We start from the raw sequence: 15,141 nt of genomic DNA, 5'->3' as shown, positions 1-15,141 counted from the left end.
GCTTTGTACACCGAATAAAACATAACTCTCAACTTTCAGGTTGTGGTTTTTCTTCCTTTTCTGGTCAATAAGGCCTCCCTTCCTGGTCTGCTCAGCCTCCCTGCAGCACATTCCATGATCAGGTCCAGGGGTTTCCTCCCATAAAGCCTTTTACTCTCCTGAGTCTGTGCTTCCTCCCAGCTGCTCTCCTGGGCCTGAGGCTCATTCTTCTTCTCTCCGCCAACCTCCCCCTTCAAAACCTTCTCCTACCTTCCTGAAGCCTTTCCTCATCTCTCCAGACAGAGGGGGGCTCCCCTGGTGGCTCAGTCAGTAAAGAATCCGACTACAACGCGGGAGACCTGAATTCAATCCCTGGGTTGGGAAGATCCCCTGCAGAAGAATATGGCAATCCACTCCAGTGTTCTTACCTAGAGAATCCCCATGGACAGAGGAGCCTGGTGGGCTACATACAGTCTATGGGGTTGCAAAGAATCGGACACGTCTGAGCGACTAAGCACAGCACAGCACCAGACAGAGGGCGTGGCTGCTGCCTCTGAAATCCCACAGCTGGTGCTGCTGCAGAACCAAGGACTCATTCTGCCTGCAGTGCCTGACACAGTACAGATCCTCAAGCAGTGCTTGCTGAACAGGGCTGAGCTGACATTTGGCTCTTAGCAGGAAATTACAGCCAGCGCAGCTTGCCTGTCTGGAGAAGTAGACTGGATGGATACAGGTGAGCACCTGAGCATCCAGAGCTGATCGGCAGAGCCCCGAGCGGGGCTAAGAGTGGCTCCATGGTCCCGAATGAACCAAGGACCCCTGCCATCGCCCACCCCCAGGTAGGCCCAGGCACTTGCCCTCTTAAGCATACTGTGAAAAGCCTTAGTGGGAAACCTACTTTTACACTGGGTTATGTTTGTGGAGCCATCAAAGTCAGTCGTGGTATTTCCTGGGCAGGAAACACAATGATTTTTTCCAAATTCTGGCTGGTATGTTCCTGCTGGGCAACGAATGCATCGGTGAGTAGTGGTGTTGTAGAAATGTCCAGGTGAACACTGAACTGCAGGAGTGGGGGAGGGTGGAGAGAACAACAACAACAAAAAGACTATTTTTATCAAATGCAACACAAGAAATTTCACAGTTCATGAAAGAAATGTTTATTCCCACATGAGGTACTGCTTTCCTACTAATCTGGGGCTAATCAACACTTAATTCCCTAAATAGCCAGCTTGGGTGGGACCTGTGACTCATGACACTGAGAAAAGTACAAAGGGAATGAGGTATGGGTGTATCTTCTGAGTTTAGGGTCTGTGCCATCAGACATGAAAGCTCACAGCTCTGTCTTCATGCACAGCAGCTTGTGAGCATGGAGGGGCACAGAGCTGTCCCCAGGCTCCAGGCTGAACTCTGGCAGGAGGCGGGTAAGGCTCCAGAGAAGGGGCAGGGTCTGTTCTGGAGCAGGGAGCTCTAGGTAAGGGAGAAGCGCTAGAGGAAGCCTGGAAGGAAGGAGCAGAGGGAGGCTGGGGACTAAACCTGTGTGCTTCTCCCCAGTCTCCCTGCAGTCAGCCCCATCCAAAGGGGCCAAGGTGGGAGGGCAAGGAGGCCATGTCTAGGCAGTTCCTGTGCTCCCTGCCCATCCTGCAGGAATGAATCACCCTGGGGACCTAAGCTCCCTGCTGCTGAGTTCCATATGGGGCACCTCGGGCTGGGCTTGCTCGGAGCTGTACTAGACCCCTTGGTCCTCAAAAGGAAAATTCCACTTGGGGAAAAGGCAAGCTGCCAAGTCCTCACCTCTGGTTTCACAGTCCTGAAAGGAAGTGGCTCCAGGGTGTTTGGTGGGGAGGCCCCCTCCACAGGGAAAGCAGGAAGTGCGGCCGGCTTCAGGCTGGAATGTGCCTCGGGCACAGGGCTGGCAGGGTGTGAAGCCATCCGCAGAGTATTCACCAGGTTGGCACAGACCTGGGGGAGGAAGGACCCTAGGTGAGCAAGGCCTCTGGGGAGAGCCTGCCGCACCTCTCTTCCAGTGAGATCAGAGAGATGTGGTCAGGCCTGTCCGCCTGTGCTGACCTCAGCTCCCACATCAGCAAGCAGAAGCCTTGTCCTGCCCTTCGGCTGACCCCGATGAAGTGGCATGTGGGTGCCTGATGTTTACCCACAGGGCGAAGATGGAGACAAGTGTTTGACCCTTCTGAAATATGGAGCAGGCCTGAGTGTGCTGCAGGCTGAGGACTACATGGGCCCAGGCAGCCACTGAAGTACCAGAGGCCCCAGAGAGAGGGTTCGCTGCCTGCAGTCACCCAGCTGATTACATCCTGGGATAAAAAGACTCTTGGTTATGGAAGGGTCTACCAGTTTTTACCAATTTTATTTACTAAGTTACATCTCCTTACATTGAGGAGTGTGCTGGCCTCCTTCATTTAGTCTACTAAGCACAGCCAATCCCATCCACAGTAACAGAGGGACCCAGAGGCATTTATTCAAACAGGTGTGTGTGTGTGTGTGTGTGTGTGTGTGTGTGTGCATGCTCAGCCGCTCAGTCATGTCTGACTCTTTGCAGCCCCGTGGACTGTAGCCTGCCAGGCTCCTCTGTCCATGGAGATTCTCTAGGTAAGAATATTGGAGTGGGTCGCCATTTCCTTCTCCAGGGGACTTCTCAAAGAAGGAACTGAACCCAGGTCTTCTGCACCTCCTGCCCTGGCAGGTGGATTCTTTACCACTGCGCCACCTGGGAAGCCTTAAACACCTTATTTATATATTTTAGTTTATGACAAGTATTACAGCCATAAACAAAAGGATTTCTAAAAGCACGTATTTACTTAGGAATTAGCTTGTCATTAGCAAGATGCTATAAAAAGAAATCTGTTGTCTTATATTCCTAATCCTCTCTCCTCTATTAATTTTCACAGTTTTCTTTCTAACCATAAGTTATAGATATAACAGTATTTAACAAATACACCTGAGGGAGGAGTCTGGAGTCTGTCAGACCTGGGTTCAGATTCTAAATCCTCTACTCTTTGGCTGTGTGACCTTGAATGAGTCACTTTAACCTCATAAAGTTTTTGTAGTGATACAGCAACCACATGAGTAATTCACTGAACTATCCATGAATGCCTGCATTATGCCTTACGCAGGTAAGTAGTCAATAAATTGTTATTACTAGTGTTCTTATTTACTATAAATATGTATATTATTGAGATCACATACAAGTGTGAACAGATGCCCCCACAGTACCTCCTTATCAATGTTACCATTGGTTCTAGGATTTCATAACAGGCCAAAGTTTATGCTAGAAGTCACACAGTCAATCTGAGGATCTGATTTTTAAATCAGAAAAGGTCCTGTAGTTGAGTTTGGAGTCATTAAGGTGGGAACTAAAGTTGGCCCCAGAGGTCACTAGAAAGAGAGGCAGGGCCGCCAGGGCCCCGGTGCACTCAGCCCTGGACATCACCTAAAAATTTCCAGATCAAATCACACCATCCATTTGAGCCCACAGAGTGTCAGGACAGCTGGCCCTTCTACTGTTTAATAAAGACATTTACAGTAAAATAGGAAAAAAGCCCATAGAACCCGAGTAAGTGTGGCTCCAGAGTTAATATTTTATAGATGATTAAAAACTCTTCACGGAGTTTTAACAAAATAGCCAGAGGGACACTTTTAAAAAAAATCACCGGGGCAAGGAGAAAGTGGGACAAATTGAGAGTGCAGCATTGAAACATAAACATGACCATATGTAAAATAGCTAGTGGGAAGTTGCTATATAACTCAGGGAGCTCAACTCGGTGCCCTGTGATGACTTAGAGGGGTAGGATGGGGTGGGAGGTAGGAGGGAAGTTCAAGGGGAAGGGGATATATGTATATTTACGGCTGATTCACGTTGTTATATGGCAGAAACCAACACAACACTGTAAAGTAATTATCCTCCAATTTAAAGAAAAAAATCAATAAGCTGTGACTTTGAGATGAAATCTTGAACTAATCAGAGCTACTTTCTCCATTTTTTGACACTTTCAGATAGTGCCTCCACACTGGTTGCTCACTCAGGTCTCAGAGGGCATTTATTTACAGCGACGAAACATGCAGTCGCAACAAATACACATTTTCTCTGCCAGTGTGTTAGGTCAGGTCTTCATTTATTTATTCAGCAAATAAGATGAGCCCAGTAAAGTGTCTACCAGTAGGAATTCCATGGTGCAGTGCACATTTTCTGCATTAAGATGTTATTTATGCCTTCTGTCTCAACAATGATTTCAGAGACTGGAGGAGTAAGAAGGGACAGACAGAATTCTTACCTCCACATTCAGACACATTCCAAGCTTCTGGAGTCTTCAGGGTCCCAGGACTTCCTGGTCTTGGACATGGTTTGCATGTAATTTGCCCTTCCTCATTTTGGAAGGTTCCATTTGGACATAAAATACAGCGTTCCTGTGCTCCGTCATAATATGTCCCAGCCCTGCAACTGACTAGCCAAAGGGGGAAATGATCTGATCAGTGAGAGGACAGAGCCCAAGGAAGGATGATATGAGTACTGGGGATGAAGGTCAACTGCTGGCATTGACCCCACACTTTCCTATACAATCCCCCTGAACACAGAACATGTGCCATCTCTGGGTTCCTTGTGCACACTCATCTGCCATGATCCCTCTCACCCTCTGTTCAGGGCGTTTACAGGTCCTCTTTCCCTAGACCTTGAGCTCCTTGAGGGCAGGGATCACAGTGGTCCTCAATAGTTTCAAACACAAGCACGTGATGACATCCCCTACTTCACGGGATTGTCAGGAGTATAAAGGTGAAAATCATTCACTGAACATAGGATTGGTATTGGAATAATAGACAGCAAGGTGCTATTAATTCAGGCTGGTGGCATTCTGGAAGCCTTCCTAGAAGAGGCCACATCTTCAGGAGGGCTTGAAGGATGAGTAGGAGCTCCCCAGATAGGCAAAGGGGCAGGTTGTAAAGATTCATGTCTGACATATGGGAGGAAAGGGGAGGAAGAAAGTTTGGTGGAAAAAAATAGATAAAAAAAGATTAAAAATAGATTTTAAAAAATAGGAAAAAAAAGTCCCTGAGTGTCAGGCCTTTGGATTTTATCCTGAAGGATTGGATTTTATCCTGAAAGAGCCACTGAAAGGCAAGGAATATAACCAGAAGCTGTGTTTGAAATGCTCACTCTCTTGGCTGTGGGTACTTTATTTTCTTGGGTTCCAAAATCACCACAGATGGTGACTGTAGCCATGAAATTAAAAGATGCCTGCTTCTTGGAAGAAAAGCTATGACCAACCTAGACAGCATATTAAAAAGCAGAGACATTACTTTACCAACAAAGGTCCCTTTAGTCAAATCTACAGTTTTTCCAGTAGTCATGTATGGATGTGAGAGTTGGACCATAAAGAAAGGTGAGTGCCAAAGAATTGATGCTTTCACACTGTGGTATTGGAGAAGACTCTTGAGAGTCCCTTGGACAGCAAGGAGATCCAACCAGTCCATCCTAGAGGAAATCAGTCCTGACTATTCATTGGAAGGACTGATGCTAAAGCTGAAACTCCAATACTTTGGCCACCTGATGCGAAGAGCCAACTCATTGGAAAAGACCTTGATGCTGGGAAAGATTGAAGGCAGGAGGAGAAGGGAATGACAGAGGATGAGATGGTTGGATGGCATCACCAACTCGATGGACATGAGTTTGAGCAACTCCAGGAGTTGGTGATGGACAGGGAAGCCTGGAGTGCTGCAGTCCATGGGGTCACAAAGAGTCAGACATGACTGAGCAACTGAACTGAACTGACTGTTGGCTATGGGGAGGGTGATCTCAAGTGTCTTACAGATGAGCGGTACAAAATAGGATGTTTCATATTTGTAATAATGTTAATACATTACAAAGAGCAAATCCTAGTAAGCATCTCCTGAAAGAATAAACTACAAGGAAGTTAATAAACCATGCTTCTGGTCATATTTTTTGGTGTTGTTAAACAACAAACATTTAATATCTTATTTTAGGATACGCTGCTGCTGCTGCTGCTGCTGCTGCTAAGTCGCTTCAGTCATGTCCGACTCTGTGCGACCCCATAGACGGCAGCACACCAGGCTCCCCCGTCCCTGGGATTCTCCAGGCAAGAACACTGGAGTGGGTTGCCATTTCCTTCTCCAATGTATGAAAGTGAAAAGTGAAAGGGAAGTCACTCAGTGGTGTCCAACTCTTAGCAACCCCATGGACTGCTGCCTACCAGGCTCCTCCGCCCATGGGATTTTCCAGGCAAGAGTATTGGAGTGGGGTGCCATTGCCTTCTCCATTTAGGATATGAACATAGAGTAAATACACTGAAGTGGATTCTCTACTTAATACTTAAACAACATCATTGGAACCATCAAACAGGCTTTCTGATGGCTAAAATTTGTTGACTACTTGTGATCTACTGGGGCTTCTCATGTGACGCTAGTAGTAAAGAACCCAGCTGCCAATGCACAAGATGTAGGAGACACGGGTTCGATCCCTGGGTCAGGAAGATCCTCTGGAGATGGACACGGCAACTGTGCAATAAGCTTTACACACATTATCTCACTTAGTCCTGGAAACAACCCAAAGGAGCAAGGTGCTATTAGCTATCATTTCACAGAGACTTAGAGACAATAAATAATTTTGCCAAGGTCCCACAGCTAATCTGTGAAATACACCTACAATGAGATCAAGAGCTTTGAGTTTAAAGAGGAAAAAGATCATTGAACAAAAGCGCCAACTGAATCACAATTCCAGACTTTGTAAGGATTCTCTATGGGGCATATGGGGAGTTTGACTAGAATAAACACATTTTCTTTTATATCTAAGCTGCCCAGAACTACAAAACAAAATATCACATGATAAAATTAGTTATTACAGCCTTTGGATGTGTATAAGGGGTAGTGCTGGTTTTCATCCTACCCTACAAGTGCAATTTGCATATGTACTTTTTCTCTATTATCAGTAATAAAAATCTTTTCATTATTTACTCCATAATCTAAAGAAAACAAAAATGAGACTTAAAAAAAATCATAGTAAGCTGAAATATGCCACTTTAAATATTACTTTTACAATGAAAAGATATCAATCAAGAAAGTCTACACTAAAATCTAAATCTTAATACTTTTTTATATTGTTTGGATTTTCTTTTATAATATTCATATGTTTTTAATTTAATTTTATGATTTTTTAAAAAAAAATTATAAGTGAACTAAACTCTTCCTTTCTTGGCAAATGACATTATAGTGGATATGAGGCACTGAACTGCGGCAGACAGAGCCTGTAATTCCAGACTTAGCCTCTAAATGTAGCCCTACTGGATAATGGTTTCCATAATTACTCTATTTCAGCTCATCTCCCATGAAAAGCTGGAGAAGGAAATGGCAACCCACTCCAGTACTCTTGCCTGGAAAATCCCATGGACTGAGAAGCCTGGTAGGCTACAGTCCATGGGGTCACAAAGAGTCGGACACAACTGAGCGACTTTCCCTTCCCTTCCCATGAAAAGCAGGGCTGAATTATGTACTAGAAACTCATGGATTTTTATCCTGGGTCCCACCTGACTATTCTAGTGCCTACAACAGACAGAAAATGAGAGCTAACCCCTTCATGACTCTATCAAGCCAACTGTCATGAAGACTGGAAGAAGTAAATAAAACCAAGGCTGTCTGGGGCTCCTCTAGCCCAAGCCATGTCCATTGTGGGAAAGGGCTGTTTTTGTAACACCCATTCACCTAAAGGGACAGTGCCTGTATGGACAACAATGATTCCAACAGCCCCACGAATCATAACTTGGAGTCAGATCAGCTTGGTCTGTTCCATCACAGCGCCTCTGTCAGAAAAAGACCCCCTCTGTGAGTGGATAAAAATGACCTGGTTCCTACTGCAAACAGTAACTGAATGGACTCCTGCTGTTCTGGATGTCCACTCCTCCTTAAAACTACTGACCACTCCCACTCCAAAACCTCTATTTTTCCAAGGTTACATTTTGGGAAGCCTCACAATAACCCACATCTGTTACAATTTCTCAAGTGAGTGAAGAACTGAGAAATGCCCCTCAGGCCGCCACCCACCTCCCACCCTTCACCCCCCTCAGCCCGAAAAGAAAGCACTGGTTCTTTTTTCTCAGCATTAGAGGCCTGCTCCACATTAACAAGCTCGTCACTCACAGTTTCTATTTTCCTTCCAGAGAGAAATACCTACAGACCTACAAAAATAATCCATGCCAACAACTTTCCAGATTAATTTGTTTCTTTCTCAAGGTAAAAATGAGCCAAACACTAAAAAGCAATTCTGAAATGTCATGAAGAGATGCCTGAAAACAGCTCTTTGCAAATGTGCTGAAGATCTGGCCTCAAGAGACCTCCATCCCAGTTCCAGCTGCATCTCTTTTCTCCTTGAGCAGCCAGCTTGTTTCGCTGCCCCAGACAAAGGAGTCAGTTGCCCCCAGAACACTTCACGATCACAGCAAAGCTTTTGTGTGTCTTCAGTGGCCATTAAAATCCCGTTCTCCAATCCCGCACAGCTGTTTTCTCCTCCTCTTCAAAAAAAAAAAAGAAAAAGAGAAAGCTTTTCTGATGCAAAAGGGAGAGACCAGTGGGGACCAGGATTAATGGTGACAAAGAGACCTGAAGGCTGGCCTTCTTTTCAACACCATGGCCTTTGGGTATTTCAGGCTGTGGACAAACACTGTGGTCTCTCTGCAGTTAAGATGGTGAACCTAATAAAAGAGGTCACTCCCCAGCATTTGACTGGTTTCTTAAGGATCACGCCCTCCCTTCTGCAGAGCCTCAGGCAGCCCACACGAATTCCCAGGGCCTCTTGGAGCTGCTGCTTTGCCCCTGCTCAGAGGCAATGGCACCCGAGGCAGCGCTGTGGCCTAGGGATCTCGACTTGAACACCTTTTAAATGAGCGTTTCAGAGTGACAGGAGATAGCACCCTCTTGGGCCAAGAAGTTGACTTGTCGCGTCTGTCCAGGTTTTGGTGTGTTCTCAGGTCCCCTATTTGAAAACTTTCTTATAGTTGAGGCTGAGAGAGGAGCCCAACTTGATGCCTTCCTTGTTGACTTCCCAGGGTATGCTATGTTTTCTTCATGCCTGGTTAATGGGACTGATTTCCCTGCGTTTAAAATGTCTCTTTTGCCCTCAATGTAAATATTTCCCCTAAGATTTACCCCAGCCCCCTTTTTTCTTAGTGTTGGTGACTATTCTCGGATGTCATCTGTTGTTCTTGTGAAGATTCATCTACTCATTTGTTCAGTTAAGTACTTAGCACCAGTACTGTCTAGGAGCTGGAGATACAGCAGAGAAGACAGACACGGCCCTGCCCTAAAGGGGCTCTTGCTCTAGTGGAGAATATGGGCAATAAATGGGCAAACAAATAAATATATAGTAGAATGCTAACAAGAGGTAAGTGCAGCGAAGAAAATTCAAACAGGGAAGAGAGTAAGGCAAAGAGTAGTGGTCTGCATGAATGCTATTTTAGAAGAATAGCCCAGAAAGGCCTCTGTGAGCAGAGATCAGAGTGAAATGAGGGAAACAGTTTTGCAATGGTCTTGCCTGATAGCAAAAAAACCAGTGCAGCAAGAACATAGTGAAAGGGGCTGAAGTGATAGGAGATGAGCTCTAAAAGCAAGCAAGGGGCAGATTACATAGATGCTTGAAGGTCTTGGTAAGGAAATTAGCTCTTACTCAAAGTGTGCTGAAGGTTTTGAATGGGGCAGGGACATGATCTGACTTATGCTTCTGAAAGATCTTCTGGCTGCTGTGCGGAGAACAGATGGAAGGCAGGCAAGGGTAATGTGAACAATTCAGAGCCCATTGCAATAGACTGGGCAGGAGATGGTGGTGGTTTGGAACAGAGTAGTGGAAACAGAGGAAGAGAAAACTAGTTAGACTCAGGTAAAAAGGCAGATCTGACAGGATTTGCTAACGGATCCAATAAGGAGCATGACAGGACAAGAGAGCTCAAGAAAACTAGAGCAACTGAGGACACAGGGAAGCCAGTTACAGAGATGAGGGTTTTGGTGTGGAGTGAGGGAGGAGAAGAGAAGGTTTTGTTTAGACATTTGAGTTTAAGAAACTTTGGGGCCATGCAAGTGTTGGTATTGAGAGGGCATTCGTCATGCTGGTGGTCTCCAAGCTAGAATACTACACCTCAGCAGTTTACAAAGCATTTTCACATCTATGCATATTAAATTTTATCTAAAAAATAAGACATAAAGAAAGGTTCATTGGTTTAGCATCTAAACCAGACTTACCACAGTAATCATTTTGAAATATATAGAAATATCGAATCACTATGTCATGTACCAGGAACTAACACAGTGCTGTGCTGCTGCTGCTGCCAAGTCACTTCAGTCGTGTCCGACTCTGTGTGACCCCATAGACGGCAGCCCACCAGGCTTCCCTGCCCCTGGGATTCTCCAGGCAAGAACACTGGAGTGGGTTGCCATTTCCTTCTCCAATGCATAGGTCAGCTATAATTCAAAAACAAACAAACAAACTCACAGAAAAAGAGATCAGGGTAGCAGAAGGGGAAATTGGATAAAGGTGGTCAATAAGTACAAACTTCCAGTTATAAGATAAATAAGTACTAGGAATATAATGTACAACATGATAAATATAATTGACACTGCTGTATGTTATACACGACAGTTGTTAAGAGAGTAAACCCTAAGAGTTCTCATCACAAGGAGAAACATTTTTTTTCCTCTTTCTTCAGTGCTATAAATATTTGATATGATGGATGTTCACTAAACTTACTGTGGTAATCATCTCATGATGCATGTAAGTCAAATCATTATGCTGCACACTTTAAACTTATACTTTGCTGTATGTCTATTATATCTCAATAAAACTGAAATATATATATATATATATATATTAAAGTTCTTCTGTTTAAAAAAGAAGAGAGATTGGCCCCTCAGTCAGTCCACATCTCCACAAGTCAGACACACATGTGAAGACACAAAGTCCCCAAGAAAGAGACCTGTGAGTGGGGAGGCACTAACTGACTGACTGCTTTTCCGTGTCTTGAGAAGAATTTCAATTAGGCCTCGTTGAACAGGTTTCCTGATTATATTATCTGGTCTCAAACGAACAAACCATCGGGAAGTAGAAAGCAGCTTCCAACAATTCTTGTAGAAATCTGGGACCCATGATGCAGGACCAGGGCTGCAGGTGCAGGTGAGCCCCAGGGAAGCGCAGAACTGACACAGCTTGTTCTCCTGATACCAGCTCTTGTCAAACCATATCCCAAGATATAAACAGTGACGATTTAATCAGCTCTGACAAGAAGTGAGCCAAAACACTGCTGCTGCTGCTGCTGCTGCTGCTAAGTCGCTTCAGTCGTGTCCGACTCTGTGCGACCCCATAGACGGCAGCCCACCAGGCTCCGCCGTCCCTGGGATTCTCCAGGCAAGAACATTGGAGTGGGTTGCCATTTCCTTCTCCAATGCATGAAAGTGAAAAGTGAAAGTGAAGTCACTCAGTCGTGCTCGACTCTTAGAAGCAATGAACAAAAAGACTATTTGAAAAAAATGATTTACAGCCACGACCGTTAACAATAAACCTTGCTGAGTTGCCAGCATGGTGCCTTCAGAGGCTAGCCAGCTATTTAAAATTTTGTTTATTTAATCTGTATCTCTTTTTTTTTTTAAATGATGTATACAATATATTAGGCAATAGTATAAGTATATAATTTTAAAATAAGTAAACATTCATAAATTCAAAAGTATTTCACTGTGTGTGTGTTTGTGTGTAGGCATGTGAGTTGTAGAGGGCAGTTTGGGAGTCACCAGCATATGCTGGTATTTAAAGCTATTGCAGTGCTGAATGAGGTCATTGAAGAGAGTAAAAAAAAAAAAAATAAGGGATGGGCATGGAGGATTGAGACCTGGGATCCCTGATGTGTAGAGATAAAAAATTAGGGGATCCCCAGTATGGGAAATGAAAAGGGAGCAGTCAGTGAAGCAGGAAGAGAACCAGAGGTGTGTGGTATGTGAACCCATGAGGAGAGTTTCCGGGAGGAGGGAGGGCTCAGCAGAGTCTGGGTGACAGCTGGCAATGGATTTGGTAACATGGAAGTTGTTAGAAACCTTGGGAAAAGCGGTTCCCCTGAAGACATTGGGAATGAAAGCCAGGTTGGTTAGGGTGGTGGAGAAAATGGTCGATGAGGGAGCAAAGACAGGGAATTTAGACAAGTCTTTCAAGGAGTTTTGCTTGAAAGGGGGTCAAAGACAGGAGGCAGGATCTGGAGACAAGCAAAAGAAGTCAAAGGAGGATTTGTGCAGGTTTTAAGACTGGAGTAGGTTTGTGTGCTGTTGGAAATGATCCAGTAGAGAAGGAGAATTCTGAGATGCAGGGTCGGTGGGGACAAAAGCCGGAACATTGCTCTTGAGATGGTGAGAAGGAATGGGCCCTGGAGCCCCAGGGGAAGAGTGGGCCTTAGGAAGCAGCGTGGGCTGTTCATCCCTTTTAACAGGAGGCAAGTCAGAGCAGTGTGGACAGATGCAGGGTAGGGGGGTCAGTCTACACATGGAGAGGTGACGTCATTTTCCTAGACTCCAACCTTCCTGTGGACATTTCTGCCTAGGAGTCTTGTTGCAACTCAAATTCTACTTTCCCAGGGGGAATGCTTCTCTTCCCTCCCCCTGTCCAAGCCTTCCTACCCCTCTGACTTTACTCTCTTTATAAACAGCATCTCTATACTCCCAGTCACCAAGGCTCCAAACCACATTATCCCAGACTTCTCTTCTCCCTGCTGCAGCACCCTATACCTGGGTCCCTTTTGTCTGTCCCCGATTTTTTATCCCTATGGCACTAGTGTCCTTTGCTCCTTACCATCTCATATCTAGATTACTGCAATAACCTTCCAGTGCACTCCCTGGCTGGCCATTCCTCCTGGCCCCAGCTCTGTTATTACTAACAGATTCACCTTCCTAAAGTACTTCTCTAACTGCTTCACTCCCTGCCTCAAAAACCTCCTCGACTTGCCAACCTGCACTTTTCAGTGTCTTCAACTCAAATTCAGCCTTCAGTCTCCCTTTCTGTATATGAGTTTTCATTCTTTCTCATGCCCTCTCAAGAGCCCATTTTTTTCCCACTTTTCCTATAAATCTTTTGATTATTTCTTCCCCAGTGATCACATTCATCTTACCATTCAACCAACCCATAGGCTTTTTGTCGGTGCCTCCTGCATCTGAAACAGGGCTGGGTAAGATGGGGGATGTATGGGAAGAAAATGCAAATCAGAGGCTAAGTCAGAAACCTCTGAGCTCACCCCAACCCTTTCCTCGTCTCAGTCCCCAGTCCAATTTATCACCAAATGCTGTTCACGTCTCCTCCTGAATATTTCTCTAATCCACTGTTGCTTTTCTATTCCATCTAGTGCCTTCATGTTCTCAGTATCTCTTATGCAAAGCATTCAGAAGCTCCCAAATAGGTTTTTCTGCCTCCAGTCCTGACCCTCAGTTCAGTTGGAGAGCTCTTTCTAGAATAAACATATGACCTTATGCTCCCTGATTAAAGCCTCTAATGATACCTGTCACCTACAGATAAACATATTCAAGGTCTCTCATGACTTGGCCATGTTTTTCCCACTAGCCTTGCTGCCCATCACATCCCACCTTCCACTCCAGGGATAGTAATACTGAACTGCCAAAGATCCCCTGTGCACATCTGGCTGGTCCTCACTCTCCAAGGCTGTTCCTCTACCCATTTATGCATCATCTGTGCTCCCTTTAAAGCTCACCAAGGCTTTCCCTCTTTGGGGAAGCCTTCTCTGACTTTTCCCTGGGAGGGTTATGACTTGAGGGATGCTATCTTACTTATTCAGTCCTCCTCAGCACCCACCACAAAGCTGGCCCACAGAAGACTCTCCATATCAGTTGGGTATTGTGGCTCAGACGGTAAAGCATCTGTCTACAGTGCGGGAGACCCGGGTTCGATCCTTGGGTCAGGAAGATCCCCTGGAGAAGGAAATGGCAATCCACTCCAGTACTATTGCCTGGAAAATCCCATGGACAGAGGAGCCTGGTAGGCTACAGTCCATGGGGTCGCAAAGAGTCGGACACGACTGTGCGACTTCACTCACTCACTCAGGATAATCACAAGGCATACACAGTACCCAGGAGAGGTGAGAGTATTCAAACTGAGAGTTAGGAACATGGGCTCTTGAGTCAGACCCGAATTTGAATCCTGGCTCTGCCACTTGCTTGCTGCATGAGACTGAGAAAACTGCTTACCTTCTCATGCCTTTGTTTCCTTATCTATAAAAATGGTATGATGCAGAATAGACTTGTGACAAGGACTAAATTAGAAGAGTCGTGTAAGGTGCTTAGGGCTTCCCACATGGCACTAGTGGTAAAGAATCCACCCGCCAATGCAGGAGACATTAGAGACTCGGGTTCGATCCCTGGGTCAGGAAGATCCCCTGGAGGAGGGCATGACAACCCACTACAGCATTCTTGCCTGGAGAGTCCCATGGACAGAGGAGCCTAGTCAGTTATAGTCCACAGGGTCGCAAAAAGTCAGACGTGATTGACGTGACTAAACACGCACAGAAGTAAGGTGCTTAACAAAGGGTTGAATGCATTAAGTGTTCAATAGATGTCAACATTTTACTAAATTATGTTTTTTAAACTTTTTTAATTAAAGGAATTTCCTATCAAGTCTAGGTGATAAATATTAGTTTAATATTGGTCTATATTGCTAATATACCACTTACATTTTCCTTGATTTAAAACAGAAATTTTCCACCTGCTCAATTCCAAATAATTTCTCAGCTTTGAAAAAATCAAGACGAAAATACCTGGCTTCTCCCTGCCTCAGGCCCTTTGCACATGCTGCTGTCTCCTCTGTCCAAGCGCCCCCTGCCTCCATTGGGTTTGCATGCTCAGTTCTTCCTTCTGACTTAGGTCTCAGCTCACACGCAACCTGCTCTGACAGCCTTCCTTGAATACCCTGGAAAGAGTAGAAGTCTCTCCTCCCCTCTGACACTTTCTGTTCTATTATGTTCAGTAGCACTTATACTTCATGAAACTATCGTTTCCTTTACTTTTTGATTACCCATCTCTCTCCATTAGAATGTGAACTTCATAAAAGCATGGTTTTCACCCATTATATTCTTACTGCTTCATCCCAAGTTCTTTTTGTGGCACAGAGTGGGA

The 15,141-nt window shown here is 45.1% G+C and overlaps 1 protein-coding gene across 2 annotated transcripts in view; it reads right to left on the bottom strand.

The window, feature by feature from the left end:
• SCUBE2 (signal peptide, CUB domain and EGF like domain containing 2) overlaps nucleotides 1-15,141 on the bottom strand; it is a 69,963-nt gene that overhangs the window by 9,229 nt on the left and 45,593 nt on the right. The window contains exons 17-19 of one of the 2 annotated variants that reach the window (XM_052652443.1): nucleotides 4,269-4,439; nucleotides 1,771-1,938; nucleotides 878-1,039 (exon numbers count right to left, since the gene is read on the bottom strand). In XM_052652443.1, the coding sequence (XP_052508403.1) occupies nucleotides 878-1,039; nucleotides 1,771-1,938; nucleotides 4,269-4,439 (501 nt within the window). The remainder of the gene's footprint in view (nucleotides 1-877; nucleotides 1,040-1,770; nucleotides 1,939-4,268; nucleotides 4,440-15,141) is intronic. The other variant, XM_052652444.1, reaches the window with a different exon arrangement.

The sequence above is a fragment of the Budorcas taxicolor genome, chromosome 15, assembly GCF_023091745.1.
Source record: "Budorcas taxicolor isolate Tak-1 chromosome 15, Takin1.1, whole genome shotgun sequence".
Taxonomy (NCBI): Eukaryota; Metazoa; Chordata; class Mammalia; order Artiodactyla; family Bovidae; genus Budorcas; species Budorcas taxicolor.
The sequence above is the reverse complement of the archived record's forward strand: the minus strand, read 5'-3'. Positions and strand labels throughout refer to the sequence as shown.